Here is a 16763-nt window from a genome sequence, read left to right on the forward strand (position 1 = left end):
CTGGGCTTCCCCATACTTGGTTTCCCAAATCTACCACTTGACCAACATCTTTCTACTTTCAAGCCAAGCCCTCGCCTCTAAATAGGATTCTATCATAAAAGGAGCTGTTATATAATGTTATTCAGCAATAATAGCAGTAGCCGCTATCTTAACTGCCAGCCTCATTCTCATTTGAATATCCTTCTTTTTCCTGCAGAAACCTCCCAAGAGCTGTTTATTCATTTTTTTACACTATACTGATTATAAAACTCTTTCTGGGTCCCCCTGACACAGGGGTATCAGTAGATTTAAAGAGTAAACCTGTGTAGTTAGAGGATTTGAACTACTGAAGGCAAGGAGGGAGCCATCAGGGAAAAAGTTATTAAGAAGATATCAACCAGAACAGAAAAGGTCACTGGATTAGGAGGAGAAGCACACAATGTGAAAGACATGCCGATGACGAGCACCATCTGAACGTGGAAAGTTTTAATATGTTTAATGTGCTGTCTGGAAATGTGTACTCAAAAGAATGCTCCAGGAAAACTCTGGCTGTGTATTCCGTCTAGGGGAAACAAAGGCTTTCAAAAAGAAGAAACAAAAGGGAAAAAAGAACCTCCCTCTCAATAAAATGACATGGTAAATGCTGATCAACAGGAAGAGGCAAAGTCAAGAGAAGTGGACGTGGCTGGGGCCACTTTAACCTCCTGTCTTCCAGGGCAAGCTTGTTAACATGCTTGAGCTGGCAGGAGAGCCTAGTTTACATTTAAGGAGATCTACTTCCTGAAGAAGAGGCATTAACAACATTCATTAGCAATTAATATTCCATAAGCTTAAAAGACATAAGAAATATAATATGACACACAAAACATTTGCTAGGTGCCCTCTAAGATGTGCTAAACGCTAGTCAGGACAAAGAGGCATCTAACTCCATCCCTACTCCACTGACCCCCTCGCGAACACACATGAGAAGAGTCACTAAGAATATAAGAATATAAAGTGGGCTTCTACCCTTGTGTAGGTTATAACAGTCACAGATTAAATCAGCACATCAGTAAACTCTATGTTAACGCTTTTGTTCTTAACTAATGGTTTCCTTATTTAACTGGTGGCTGCTGTAATTCTTCTTCAGAGATCACTAAAATATTAAACCAATAGAAAAAGCTGGAAATTGGGCTGATGTTTACTCTTTCATGCTCAAAACTAGCTGCTACATTTTTAAATATGTAAGATGTGCCAAAAGTCCATGATAAAGACAACTAAATTAATATACCATTAGGTTCTGAAAATGTCAACATAGGCACCAATATTCTGATTACTGAAGGGCATTCACTGTAATTTATATAGCCACACACAAAAAACTCAGGTCGAAATCTGATTTTCATAGCTCAAGAATAGTATGCAGTTAGGCATATGAAGGGAAGCAAACTTTATTTAGCTAAATAAAGTTATTTATTTAGCCGTGTTGATCTATTCTGAGGTAGAAGAAACTATAGTGATAGAAGCAGAGGTACTTTATTTAGAAAACAATAGTTCAAAATAAAGCTGTTCGACTTCCCTCCTAAGTATATATCCAAGAGAAATGAAAACATACAGCCACACAAAAATTAGCACACAAGTGTTCACAGCAATATTATTCATAATAGCCAAAGAGTACAAACAACTCACATGTCCATCAACTGATGAATAAATAGAATGTGGTATATCCATGCAATGGAATATTATTTGGCAATAAAAAAGGTATGAAGTACTAAAACATGCTACAACATGGATGAACCTTGAAAACATTATGCTAAGTGAAAAAAAGCCAGATATAAAAGACCACATATCACATGATTTCATTAATATGAAATGTCCAGAATGGGCAAATTATCTACAGAGACAGAAAGTAGATTAGTGGTTGCCTAGGAATGGCAGGGAGAAGGGAATGGGAAGTACCTGCTACAGGGTTTCTTTTTAGGGTGATTAAAATGTTCTAAAATTTTAGAACATTTTAGTACATTCAATTAATTATACAATTAATTAAATCTAATTGGAGTCATGGTTGCACAATTCTGTGAAGATAGTAGATTCCATTGAATTGTATACCTTAAATAAGTGAATTGTATGGCATGTGGGTTATATCTCAATAAAGCTATTAAATAAGTAAAGCTGTTAAGTTGCTTCTGTCCAATTGTGTTCATTATTGTTCTTGTTCATTTTTTAATTGATAACTTTTTTTCAAATCTTCATTCACAATGAGGATGGCTTTTCATTTTAAGAAAACAATCACCCTTTCCCTGCTACCAATATAAAAATGACAAACCAAGGTTTCAAACTTAACATGACTTCAGATAATGAAAATTAACAGTGTGTCTTATATGAGAGCCAGAACAGAGCAGAGAATCTTGCCAAGAACTCGTACTAATTAAATCCAGAAACCATCAGGACAGAAATCAGGAGGAGGAGGGCTGTGTGGACTGAAGAGCTTTCTCATAACTGTGGTGGTTCTTTTGCATATATAGAAATGTTTAGAACATCCTCTGCACAGCTGCAAAGTATTAAGACTGCTGTAAACATACACAAGGTAAGCTTCACCACACACACTCCTAACGGAAGTGTAGAGGCAGAGCCGCACGGCCAGCGGGCGGCTCTTTACAAGAGTATAATTTGAGACGTGGGGCAAGTGCTGCCACCCTTAAAATGTCCCCCCCGAGGGTCTGCCAGACAGTGCCTGCAACGTCCACCACTGAAGTCAGCCCTGTGCCTCCAAAGGTCCTTGTTAAGACAAAAAGGTGTTGTCTCAGAGGAACAGCACAGTAAAAGCCTCAGAAAACATCAGTATAGATCATTTTCTCTGGTGTGTCCCCTTGTCCTGATCCTTTAACACAGACCCCCTGAGCACCACCCCACACAGGCTCTTAAGAGCAAGCAGCAAATACTGACAGGTGCCCCGGGGAAGCACTTAAAACTCATGCAGTGCCAGACTCGTGGATCCTGTCTTGAATCCTCACCTTTGGTCCTTGTTCTGTTTGGTGACCCCCTATCCTTCCTCTTTCCCTACCTCCTCTCTGGTATTTCTCCATCCTTTTTAGTTTTGCTTGCTCCTTGGGTCTGCGTTCCCCTTGTGCCATAGCCCAGATTCCACACATAGGCCCTGAGGACTCTACCCACTTAACTAGGCCAAAGCTAAATGTTAGAACTCAAAGGAAAGAGCAGTGGCTTGAGGGAATTAGGGAGACACAGCATGGTGCCTTTGGGGACAGAAAGAGGAAGAAAAACGTCAGGCACATAGGCCACTGCCTAGGCTGAGCCACACTGACACAGTGGCAACATCAAGGCACGATAAATCTTGGGTTGTTCCTGCTGAGAGGGATATTTCGAACACACTCTGCCCACTTAACAATTGTGCCCCATTAAGGGAAATATAGGGTTAATGCCAATCAATAGCTTGGCCCACATAACCTATAAATGTTAATGTTTCTAGCTGAGACATATTTACTAATTAGAAAGACTGAAACATTTCCTTTTGATGAGATTTTTTAGAATAAGCATACTCCCAATCTAAAAAAGCTTGATATTTGACTGTTTATAAAACAGATAAATTGACAGATTTTCCCTGTCTGAGCTTTACAGAAAGCTCCTCAGATGACATAAAAATGTCGTTTTTTTTATTAACCAAAATGATTAAGCAGCTTCTAGCTCAAGTTGAGGTAGAAAAACAGAGTAGGGAACACCACATGGCTTTCTGAGAAAGTCCAGTCTTTTCAGTCTTTGGTCATTTCGATGCAAAGGAGTTCACTTCTGAAGAGAAAACCAGAAAATACTATAACTAATGGCTCTGGATGCTGGCTCATAAACTATAAAAGGCCATTCTACGCAAAATGAATTATAGAAATGAGGGAGAAATGATCAAACACAAAAAGGGTGCACGACAACAAGGACAGGCGGCCTCAGGTCTCCCAGGGACATGAGCAAACTGAAATCAGATGACTCCATTTGGGAGACATGAGTTGCTTTCCAAGTTTAGCCACATTTGAACGCCTTGTCCTTTTTTATCCTCCTAATTAGAGAAAAGAAGGGAGACCAAACACTGCATCTTGAAGCCATTCATGGCACTCTGAGACCCTGCCATGAGTGGCTGGAGCCATGGAGGTGTTGGCTTGGAACCCAGTGGTGGTAGAAATGAAGTGGACATGGCAAAGTATGGTTTCAGCAAATGCTCCTGAGATAAAGCCAACAGGACTGGCTGACAGACGGGAAGAGGAAGGTGACAAGACACAAGTGGAGACTCTGGAGTTGAAGAGCAATGGAGGTAAGGAAGCCAAGTCTCAATTTATAGAAGTACCGCTTGCTGTGAAGAGGAGCAGAGACAGGAGGTGGTGCCTGGACGGGTGTGGAGTCAAGGGAGGGGGTTTTGTTTTTTTTGTGGCGGGGGAGGTGTAGTTGTTTATGTGTTTAAGATAAAAGATACTACAGTATATTGGTAGCAATGATCCAATAGAGAGAGAGATTGTGGAGTCAAGGAGGGAGATATTTGCGTCACTGGCAAAAAGAGATGAAATTTACTCAACTGACAAACATTTATTGAGCACCTAGTAGATGTTCTTTGTTCTTAAGAGGTTTACAATCTAATGCAGGAGAAAGTAATATAAATAATTAAGCAGCAAAGTAAGATCCAATGGAGGTATATACAAAGTATTAACGTACTATGATGGATAAAGAGTGTTAATGTACTATGACAGATGGCGGAGGGAGCACTTACTGATGTCAAATAAATGGCTGATTAACTTATCTGAATTATTAATATATTTGAGATAAATATTTTTCAAGCAATTGTTCCCAATTCTACTTTTCATAAGACAAAGACTTTTACTTTTTTATGCTTCTAAAGAACTACACAAAGACAAAATTATATTTATTTAGTACAAGACTGAGCAAACCTAGTTTTTGTAGTCAATAAAAAAATATAATTAATGTTATCAGAGATAACAGTTCAGTCTCTAACAATTTTTAAAAGTTTGACTTACCATTTAAATTTTTTCCCAAGTGCTACATGAATGAGTTCAGAAATGACTTTTCTATTCTGTCATGTTAAGTAACTACTGACAAAGAAGTTTTACAGAAAGTAAGCACCATCATTTTCTGAGTAGCAGGCTGACATTTGGAAGGACTGCTCCAGGAGCTAGGTGGGTTCACAGGGACCTATGCATCTTGTCAGGGTCAGTCACCCCCTGGGTGAGATGAAAACCTGACCCACCCTCTGAGTGTCCTGCTCTGGCCAACCAGGCAAATCAGTCAAGCACAATACATGACATGAGTAAACAGTCATTTTATTCCAAAGACTTGTGCATATTTTCAAAATGATTCATTTCTAAAGTCAGACTTTTTTTGATGTTTCAAGAATACTAACTGGATGAGGTAAGATTTGCTGCTCTCAAAAATGGCAATTTCTGATATTTTTTAAAATCTTATAGTAATTCTACAACAAAAACACTTATCTCTAGAACTATTAATGCTCAAAATGACAGCTGTTTCAATCTCAAAATAAAACGATTACTGGGTTAACGTTTTCCACTTAGACAATCTGACTTCAATTTCCCTCTTACCACACCAACCTGCTGAGCTGCATCTCCATTCACCAAGTGAGGCATCATGGCTACCTCTCCGTTCAGCAATGGGGGCAGTTCCAGAGGGATTTGGTCGGTCATCATCATTGTGACGTACATTCATGGAGAATTTCTCTCAACTGGCTTCCTGCAAAAGAACCACCACTTTTTAAAAAGGACTCAGGACCACAAAAAGTCACCTATGACAACAAGTCAGCCATTTAAGTGCACTATCATGAGGTCACCTGAAACCCAAATTATTCCAATCACAGAGTGTGGTGTTATTGTGTCAGGCCTCAAGGAGGGTAAAGCAAAAGGAAGGAAGCAGCCTGAGTAGGAGACCACAGCCCTGAGTCTCCAAGCAGCCAGGTAAACATGACCTCCCATGTCGCGACGCTGTCATTTAGCTGTAAAACTTAAAAATATATGCATAATATTAACTACCCTACTCCAGGGATCTTTCTGAGGATAAAATGAAATAATATTTTGAGACGGTAAAGTGTCAAACAAAAACTGGTGGTATCATTTTAAGGTCACTATAGAAAATAAGGCCAAAGAGAATGACCTATAAAAAAGCCTTTCCTGGGGGCAGCCTGGTGGCATAGTGGTTAAGTTCACACGCTCTGCTTCGGTGGCCCGGGGTTCATGGGTTTGGATGCCAGGTGCAGACCTACTCAGCACTCATTAACCCATGCTGTGGCAGCGTCCCACATACAAAATAGAGGAAGACTGGCACAGATGTTAGCTCAGTGACAATCATCATCAAAAAAAAAAAAAAAAAAAAAGTCTTTCCCTTTCATTAGGATCAAAATACTGTGCATAAGCAGTTGATCCAAGCAAGTAAACAAAGGTTAACTACCCATACTGCAATTGTTGCAATTTCTGACCTTGCCATTAATTTGGTAATTAATCATGTTCTAATTATCTCTCTCCCATCATTTCCTTGTATTGAATTTAACCTGTTGCATATTTATATCTTTATCACTTGTGCACATCTTGAGCTTTCCTGTATCTCAGACAGTACCCACGGCACCTTGTGCAGAATAGGGCTGAAAGGCAGATTCCATTGTTTCCACAGAATAAATGATTTTCATGCAAGCATTCAAAACAACACAAAGCCCACTTTCATTCCATAATGGTACTTGCCACCAATATCTAAATTTTCAATATAACAGCAAGAAAATAATAAATTCCTATTTAGAATTATAACTTACTCTTTAAGAAGTATTTACATATCTTTCACTTATGCCCAAAATTTATGGCACAAAAGTTTAATAGCACAAAGAATAAACAAATACACTCACGCACACTATTTTAAGTCAGTTCAGAAACAAACTGCTGTATAGTTCAGTTAAATTTTTTATCATTCATAATAAAATCCCCCAAAATTTCAAATTCAAGGGCATTCGGTCAATGAACCCTTTAATACTCAATATCCAAACTAGGCAAAACACTGAGGCAAATCCTTTAATGTCTCAATCCTTCACTGTCTCAAATTTGTCTCAAACAGCTGTGGCAGAAATAAATTATTTCTTTTCATTCTTAAAACACCTCCAGGGCCGGCTCCGTGGCTTAGCGGTTAAGTGCGCGCGCTCTGATGCTGGCGGCCCGGGTTCGGATCCCGGGCGCGCCCCGAGGCACCACTTCTCCGTCCAACGCGAGACCGAGTCCCACGTACAGCAACTAGAAGGATGTGAACCTATGACATACAACTATCTACTGGGGCTTTGGGGGGAAAAAATGAATAAATAAAATCTTAAAAAAAAAAAAAAAAAAAAACACCTCCATTCTGAACATTAAATAAAACTCCCTCCGCCCAAATCCCACCCAAAAGAAACTCTTTCTCTGGAAGTATCAAATGATGCATAAAAGCCACCCAAGAGACTGTAAACTTTTTCATTTTAAATAGGTAAAATTTTATACTATTCATTATAACCCCATTTGGAGAAACTAATTATTTTAAGCACCAAACAATGAAGTCTTGTCCCAACTAGGGAAGCACATTCTATAATAACAGGTCTTATAATTCAGTGTTAATAGTACCATCATGCTGTTTTATGAGGTAATTACTCTGTTCCTAAGCAAATAAAGTACAAAACCCCAAGCCCAACAGTTTATCCTGAAGTAGGAAACAGATTCTTCCACAATAAAATTAACTAAGATAATTCCATTGACACTATCATAACATCACTGTCTAATTTAGAGTAGGTCTAATGATGGAGTACTGATGTCCATTTCAATTTTATTTCTAATACACTTAATCCTACTATAACGCATAAGGAAAGAATAGCTAGTTTTCCTCAGATTGATGATACTGCACGAGACGGTTTCTTAAGCATAATGTTTCATTTAATGTTTCTTCAAAATTGCAGGTTGGATAAACAGGACAGTAATTTACATTAGGGGTCTGAAGATAAAACATCTGGGGGTGAAGAAGCACTCCATGCTCCTTCCACCTTTTCCTCACTCCTCCCCAAGGAAGAGTACCAAGGGACTTGCTGGAAAGGTGACGGTGCAGAGCACGGCTCTGTATTCTGTCTCTTCTCCTCTCCTGAAGTAGTGAGCACCTCTCCCACGGGGGACAGTCCTGGTCATCCCACAGACAAGCATAAGGATTTTTTCACCCAATAAGGCAGCAGGAGTAAACTGAATTCAGGGCCTGTCCTCAGGTCCTGTCAGCCTCTAGGTCCTTCCATTAGGCCAGAGGATTAGTAAACAATGATACAGGTTTGGGAGGTTGGCAGGGAACAGGATGGAGGTCCTTAGTGAGGACCCGCTTTGGGCTAAAGCTATTTATGCTCCACACGGTCCAACCCAGCTAACTCAAGTTTTCAATACTGGGGTTTGAAACTCAAATCCAATTATCAGTGCTATTTTGTTCCTATTTCTCATGTTTCGTGTGTGTGTTGTTGGCGGGGGGGCAGGGAGGGGACAGCAGGTACTGACAAGAGGAGATCATTGTGATTTAGTAAAAAATTCAGGTATTTCTGGTCCCCTGTCCCTAATACCAAAGAATGTCTCAACACCAACATTATGTCTAACACTGACAATTCCAATTTAGGAGACCTTCTGGTTGGCACGTGTTAAACAATGGGACTTCCTATCAATAAAACACAGCAATCCAGCCCCCCTGGTAGCACTCTTTAGCACAGGTGTCAAGTCCAAATCAGAGAGTTCAACTCCATGTTCTGCAAGAGTGGGATAAGAGGACAGGTCCCCAGGCCCACAAAGGTCTTACAGATGTAGGACAGGAGAGTACAGGGACCCACACAGGGTTGCAAAAACCCCCAAAGAAACCAAGGCCACCAGCACAAAGAGATAATTGTATTTGCTTTTGAAAACTGTACAGGAAACTTTGGGTAATGTAGCTATTCCATAAAGAAAAAAATGTCTGAATCCTTTTTCCTACTAGATGACAGGTTATCCACCTCACAGATGTGCAGTGGTTATTGCAGATTACCTGGAAGGGAGGAGGGGAGGGGGAGATGGGGGAACGGTGCATAAGAAAAAGTCAGCCCTATGTACAATCCCCCCTTAGACCGCACACAGTGTGACCCAATAAACATCACACACTCCCAACGCCTCAACTCAACCACCCAACGACCACACTTTTCATCATGGAGAAAAAAGGAAGAATGAAGTGAATAAAAGCCACTGTGAACCCTACCACAATCTCACTTCTCATAACCAAAGTTGTTGCTCCTCTTTTCCCCTAGGCCACCAGCTTGCTAAAATCCAAAGCCTGTTTTCTCATCCCTCAGAGTTTCAGCAAAGGAAAACCAGACACTATCCTGACTGGAATACAAGGTAAGAGATTCATTTAGATGGCGTGGTACATGCAGCCAACAGGGTTTAAATACCCATTTCTATCCTCCATGCACATAGAGAGGATACTCTTAGTTGCCTGGAATGAAAGGGACATACAGAAAAAGCAATAATTTATCTCTAGGCAAGATAATACCCAGCTATTTAACATGGCCACTGCTTGCCAACCTGTCCTTAACTTATCACGGGAAAAAAACAATTTAGTGCCATGGACTGTAGAAAGTACACAGGAAAAGGCAAGAAGGAGAATTATAAAAGAATAAAAACCATAGATGCAAAACAGAAGTTGTGTCCTTTTGGTCATTCCTAGTGAAGAGGAGGAAAAAAGTAATGAGTTTTCCAAATACAAATGGAAAGTCAACTACTCAGTTTATAAATAGGGAAAACCACTCCGCCCTAACCATTGACAGTTAAAGAAGGTTAAGTCAGGCCAGGAGACTTGGGAAGGCTTGCCACGCATCAATCATTTAATAGTGACAGCTCCCCAAAAAGTGAGTTTCCTCTGTTTTGACTGGTAACCCAGACAAAACTACGTGTCCTCAACTTAAACAGGTGTGCCTCAACCCCACTGCTTTGAAGAGACCCAGAGAAGGTGACACACCTAATAAAGATGACAAAACTTTTTAAATAGAATTAAAAGATGGAGCAACGAATGTGGAAGGCTTACTATCCAGTTAACTTTAAGGACCAAAAACTTATTTTATTTGTAGTGACTGTGGATGGAAATGACCCATTTTCTTACTTCATTATAGAGCAGGCTGGCCACCACTTTATTTTGTCTTAGGGACGTAGGGTCACTGTTTACAACAATACTGTGTTCAGTCACAAGGTGATACACTAGGGAGTTACTGAAGCATTTTGACCTTATATATCATCCAGAGAAATTCACCCCAACTTTGAGTTCTTACATTAAATTTGTATGTTTTTTTCTCTCTTCCTCATTAAGCAGTACCACAAATCAAACACACCCCCACAAATCTAAGGGCTATATTCTAAATTTGCTGGCTTACATCCTCCTTGGCTGGGAAGCCAGAGGGTTAGTTATATACACATAGAGAGAGGAGCATCTCTGTGGGGTCTCAGAAGCTCCCATAGGTCCTTGCACCATCTTCCTTGACCACTTGATTATCAGCTCTGAGGGAAGCCAAGTGGGCCAGATGTGTGATCTCTGGATAACTGAGCTGTAACTGTTTTTCATTTCAGTCAGAAAGTCTCATGAGAAATCACCCTGACAAAACACTCATTTTCCAAGCCTGGGTTCCTTCACCCCAGACAGATGTGTATCTGAACTGGCCAAATCCATCACAGAACTCATGTGTTTTACTCAAGGCTGTACCACGTCCACACTGTCTCCCTCACACACAACCGAGTTCTTGCAACGAATCCATTCTTTAGACTACTTCCCTCTATAAATGAAGAATAAAAGTGCTGCAAAACTAATCAGAATGAACAAATGGAGAAGAGATGATCTCTACTACAATGCTTTTTCCTAATCCTCTGAACTTTTTTTTTTCCACACAGAACTCCAAGGTTTCGCTGCTATTCTTTATTTTGTTCTTACCCATACTTCCATTTCAAAGAATTTGGTAACAACCACAGGCCCTCACAACCTCTCCCCCTAACCACACATCCTAACACTAAAACCACAAGCGCTTCATGCACAGTCAGTTCTATTCTTTTGATTGACAGAGAGAGGATGCCACGTGAGCATTGTGGTTAACTTCCCTCTCCTAAGAGAGCAAGTCGTTTGTTGCGTCTGTTACCTGCTAGCAAGGCCCAGCATTACCAAAGACTGCCTGCGCTAACGCAGGGGGGCTGGGCGCTCGGAAAAACAAAACGAACAGATCCTCACTGTTAGTAAGACATTTAACTCCATCCCCCAAAGCTTTTACTGAACACCTTATTTTAAAAGACTATTACAAAGGGTCTTCAGTTTTTACATTACTCTAGGCTACCGGCTTATTACTTTTTCCTCTTATTTTGCTTCCCCCACTCCAAGTCTAAAAAGGTTCGCCATGGTATTTTGGCCTCAGCCTATACTAAGAAACATACTGGCCAATTTTATGAAAAACCTGATTCTCAGGAGAGAACCACAGATCCATTTCCAAAGGCCAGAGAAAGCAATTATATATCAGGAAGAATTTCTAACTTGAAGAAACCGAAGCCCTAATCACTGGTAGGAGAGTTTTAAGTCTGTAAACCTGGCCTTCAAATTAGTAACAAAATGTCCTGGTCCTCACTCCGTGGGCCGATGACCCAAATTTCCTTACATTAATTCAAGATGTGAGTTAACAGTACAGTATGCAAATTAGTTTCAGATGACAAGAGAAAAAGAAACGTAACAACACCAAAAGGAACAAAGTATGACCATCAGAGCCAAATGAGCCAGCCCAGCTGGACGAAAAGGAGATGACTCGCTGAGCTAAATCTCAAGTCAGCGCTGGGGCACAGGCTCTCAAGCTCACTTACCTACACCCCTGATGGGGCTTTTGACCGACTTCTAAACCATCCCAGGGAAGTGTTTAAAAAGTAAATGCAGTAAGGGAACCAATATGAAGAATGCACATGTATGTCAATTATACCTCAATTTAAAAAAATGCACATGATCAGTTTTAACTTTTGCTTCCATGCTGCAATGCCAAATGCACTTCAGAAATCAAATGGGTTTCTTTTTTTTTTTCTTTTTTTTTTTTTGGTGAGGAAAATCAGCCCTGAGCTAACATCTATGCCAATCCTCCTCTTTTTGCTGAGGAAGACCGGCCCTGAGCTAACATCTATTGCCAAGCCTCTTCTTTTTTTTTTTTCCCTTTTTCTCCCCAAAGCCCCAGTAGATAGTTGTATGTTATAGTTGCACGTCCTTCTAGTTACTGTATGTGGACGAGGCCTCAGCATGGCCGGACAAGCGGTGCATCGGTGCGCGCCCGGGATCTGAACCGGGGCTGCCAGTAGCGGAGCGCACGCACTTATCCGCTAAGCCACGGGCTGGCCCCTCAAATCGGTCTCTTGATGAATGGGAAATGGATGGAAACCCATCAACTACAGAGACCTATAAAGCAATTAAGTAAATAATCAAATAATAATAAATAAACTTGAAAACTCATACCAGTCAAACGAACTGCGATTCCATCAAGCTTGTATCTTTTCTAATAAAATATACATTAACCAATCACATTCACATAACCTAAAGAACATGTGAACATTTTGCTTACTACCTGCTTGTTCTGCAGCCTAAGAAAAATATTGTCATGGGCTCATTAGTAAAATCATAGCTTGATTCATACTTCAAAAACTTTCCTTCTCTAGTGAAAATACCAATTGACTTCTAATAGTGAGAATCTATTGTGGGCCAGGTTTCAGAAAATTGTCACAAACATACTAGAGAAAAGTTCTAGCCATTTCTATAACAGTAATGAAACTTTTTCCCTGATTAAATAAGGTGAGAAAAACCCCATCAGTAGTTAAAACGAAAATCTGATAAACTTACTGAATCACAGAAAACAGGGGTTTTGTTTTGCTGTGTTGTCTGGGACAGAGAGATTTGAGAGGTTACTAAGAAATTACCGTATTCTCTTTTCAAACAATGTAACTATCTATCAGACAGCTAATGTTTTGTGAGGGATTATAAATTTTTCAAAGGCTTCCAAAATAAAACCTAAGCCTAATAAAAACTTATTATGACAAACATTTGTGCAGCTGATTTACACTTGTTTGTGCCATGGCTGTAGTAAAAAAGAAAAATCTGAAAAAGTCAAAATTTGACAGAGAATCATACAGCACAGAAAAAAGAAACAAAGAAAAACTACTTTCATGAATCCCCAGCCCCCCAACAGGTGGCCTTTCTGTATAATAGCCCTCAGTCACAAGGACAACTTCCTTATGTGTGGTCGTTGTTTCTAAGCTTTATTAGCAAGCTTTAGAAAGACAAAGAGGGAAGGAAAGAGGGAGGGAAAGAGGGAGATATGTAGAGAGAGAGAAGAAAAAAGTTAGTGGAATGTTCAAGTATCATTCTCTATTTTCCTCACCAGAAGAACCCCTCTCCTTCCTGCTCCCATGCTGGTTTTGAAAGGTAAACCCCTTGACTGATATTTCAAGACCAAAAAATTCTCAAAACAGTTCTAGCCTTCCGAGCAAAACTAGAAACAGCTTTCTGATAATAACTCTGGAAACACCAACAGCATCAACAGAAAGGGGAAAAAACGATTAAAATAAAATAGAAACACTATGCGATCGATCTTCTTTACCTCTGAAACAGGAAAATCTGCTCAGCCATCAACACACACCTGACTGTTTTTACCACCCCACTGCTGCCATGAGAGCAGGGCTTTCCTTTCCCCTCCCAGTAACACTCAACTCATGCCTTGGCCCTGGCTCTGACCACGTGGAATTAGCATGTGGCCATTTATGAGCCTGATGTGGGACACTGCCATTGGACACAAAAAAGCTGGGGGTGGTTTCAGTCTTTTCCTTGCACTCATCTCCTCCGTACACTTTGGGTAACCATTAGGAAAGGTACTAGGTACAAACACCCACCTTTGCTTTTTTGAAAATCAAATTAAATTACGCAAAAAGATATGAAGAAGGTGTAAGGATTTTTATTAGAATTTTTCACAGCCCCTCCACTAAACCAGTATGTTATGGTAAAAAAAAAAAAAAAAAAAAAACGCACTATAGTAGAGACTCCGGAGTGAGCGCTGGAAAATCTGAGTTCTAATCTGGGGTTTGCCAATAGTTAGCTCTGAACTTGAGCAATTAGTTTCTTCTTTTATAAAATGACAAGATTACAGATTAGCCTAACCTTTAAGGTTCCTTTCTGCTCTTAACTGAGTATGTTTCAAACACCATTGCCTACCATGCTTTCCTAATACAGATTAAACTAAAGCTAAAAAGAGGTTTACTCAAACTCTAAAAACCTGTTAGTTTCTCTGACTTGTATGAGTATAACCTGAGCCATCTGCATAAGAGAGAGGAAGAATCTAAGTGAAATGTTGAAAAAAGAATGTATTGAGCAAATAGTGATGGTAATCGCTGTGTTTTTATACCAATGAAATCTAATTTTACAGCTGAGCTCTATACAGCTGTGGAAGAAGGACTCTTGCCATGGCTTGCCACTTGAATGAAGAAGGAGTGGTGATAACAGTTCATGCAGAAAAACCTCTTGAGACATGAGCAGTACCTGGAGGTATGCATCCAGCTGGTTCGTTGAGGCACAAATAGTCTGGAATTTGTCTTCTTGTCTGATATGGGTTCATTAGTGAAGATAAATCAAGTTGTCTGAAAAAGTTCTTAACCTTAAAAACATTCTTGCTTTTTGCATCCAATTATAAACAGAGGAGACTGAGGTGGCAACGATTAAATCCACAGAGAAATCCTGTGAAACTGAGTTTTTTAGAGTAAAAACATACTACCACCACTACTCTGGGTTAAAATATATAATGAGAAATGGTTCAAGGAAGAAATTAAAAAAGAACTGTCCACTGTGCTCCAGGGAGCAGGCAGGGATGCCAAGTAGCCTGAGGTGTAGGCCATGCCTTCAAGAGTCCATAGACGCTGAAAAAGCAAAGCATAGTCATGTCTGAACTCAAAACTGCCATATAAGGAAGGCACTATTTTCAGAGAGAAAAAAAAAATCTACATATGTAAGGCTGATATGTAAACATTATATGTAATCTGAGGCTGCTTTCACAACTCTCCATGAACATACAGAGGTTGCTTCCCTAGCCCCCCAGTATGCCCCAAATCTTTAAGGAAACACAAAAACTAAAGGAAAAAAATTACATCACTATATATACACACAATCTCTGGCCCTCAGATCCACATCTGCACATAAATAACAGGTCAGTTCTGCAAATATTAATCAAAGGGAGAGGGGGTCCATCTATAAAAATTGTTTACCAAACCAACGTTCATTTGCCTTGCTCGTTGTTCTTAAATGGTGTTTAAATATGTTTGCAGGCATAATCAGACATTTTAGAACACCTCTTCTTCCAGGTACCCTCAGCACAATAAATCTCCCATCCCTCGCTGACATCCCAAGCATGACAGTCCAGCGTCTACAAGGAAACATTCCAAAGCTATGAGCCCTTATTTTCAAACATATCCAAGCTAACTTTGCCACATACTTTATCCAAGGATGAGAATAACTGAAAATACGTATTTTCAGTGAAATTTGGACTTGTATGGCTGTTTCTTTATAACTTTTTCTATAGGACGTTGAGGAAAAAGTCTAGAAAACTGTAGTCCAAGAATGGAAAAGTCACTCATAAATCCCCCTCCAGGTCTAGGACTTCCCACCTCCCCACCAATCTACCTCCAAGCTGCATTGTGAGGTGGAAGGAGATGAGATGGCAAGTCAGAAGACATGCTCTCCTTCCCAGCACCAGAAGCTCACTCCTTCCCCAGCCCCTGGGCACTACCACCAGCCTGGAACCTCCCAGCACTCCGGCAGCTCCCACTGCTTGTCAAGGCCGTGGTTCAGGGTGTTCCTGCACAGGCTCTCTGTGTCTCCGCTTCTTCATCTCTAATACAGGGGCTTTAACATGACTTCTGGATTCCCCTTTAATAAAATCCAAAATGTATTTTATCACTGTTTTCAGAGATTATGAATTAAAGTCACATTTGCGCAACCACTTGGGTACCTAACAGCCACGCACAACACCCTTTATTGGGGGGAAAATGTGTTGCAAGCACTGAACAACGACTGCTTTCTGGGAAAGGTTTGGAGGAAGAGTTCCGACGCTGTTACTTCAGCCTGGTGGGTCAAAGCCGCCGTTGAAACATTTGCACACTAATTCTTATCTAGCCTCCAACATCCCTGTGAAGCAGGTGGTGTTCCCCTCTTACAGATGTAGCAACTAAGACTGAGAGAGGTTATGTAATCTGCCCAAGGAGACTCAGATACAAAGTGATGGTAAGAAGTCAATGCTCTCTTAGTGAGCTGATTATAACATCTAAGAATCTGGCGACGAAAGAAGTGGAAGAGTTGATGAAAAATTCATAGGTTAGTGAGTTTCAAAAATTAGATAAAACACACACATGGGGGGCCAGCCCGGTGGCACAAGCGGTTAAGTGGGTGCGCTCCGCTGCAGCGGCCCAGAGTTCACCAGTTCGGATCCCAGGCGTGCACCGACGCACCGCTTGTCAAGCCATGCTGTGGCAGGCGTCCCATATAAAGTGGAGGAAGATGGGCATGGATGTTAGCCCAGGGCCAGTGTTCCTCAGTAAAAAGAGGAGGATTGGCAGATGTTAACTCAGGGCCGATCTTCCTCACAAAAAAATAAATAAATAAAATAAAACACACACGTCGTACAAAATTCAAAAGATAACTTTCATAGACAACCAACAAAAGTACATTTCCCTCCTATCTAGTCCCCGGTT

At 40.5% G+C, this 16763-nt stretch overlaps 1 protein-coding gene across 6 annotated transcripts in view; it reads right to left on the minus strand.

The window, feature by feature from the left end:
• The window catches only part of FNDC3B (fibronectin type III domain containing 3B), a 332852-nt gene that overhangs the window by 258574 nt on the left and 57515 nt on the right, over window positions 1-16763 (minus strand). For all 6 annotated transcript variants that reach the window (XM_087440025.1, XM_087440022.1, XM_004424734.3 and 3 more), the window contains exon 2: window positions 5574-5712. In XM_087440025.1, coding sequence (XP_087296151.1) covers window positions 5574-5684 — 111 coding nt within the window. In that variant the 5' untranslated portion in view covers window positions 5685-5712. The remainder of the gene's footprint in view (window positions 1-5573; window positions 5713-16763) is intronic.

Source organism: Ceratotherium simum, chromosome 15, assembly GCF_057802395.1.
Source record: "Ceratotherium simum simum isolate JZ-2026a chromosome 15, ASM5780239v1, whole genome shotgun sequence".
In the NCBI taxonomy this organism is placed as follows: domain Eukaryota; kingdom Metazoa; phylum Chordata; class Mammalia; order Perissodactyla; family Rhinocerotidae; genus Ceratotherium; species Ceratotherium simum.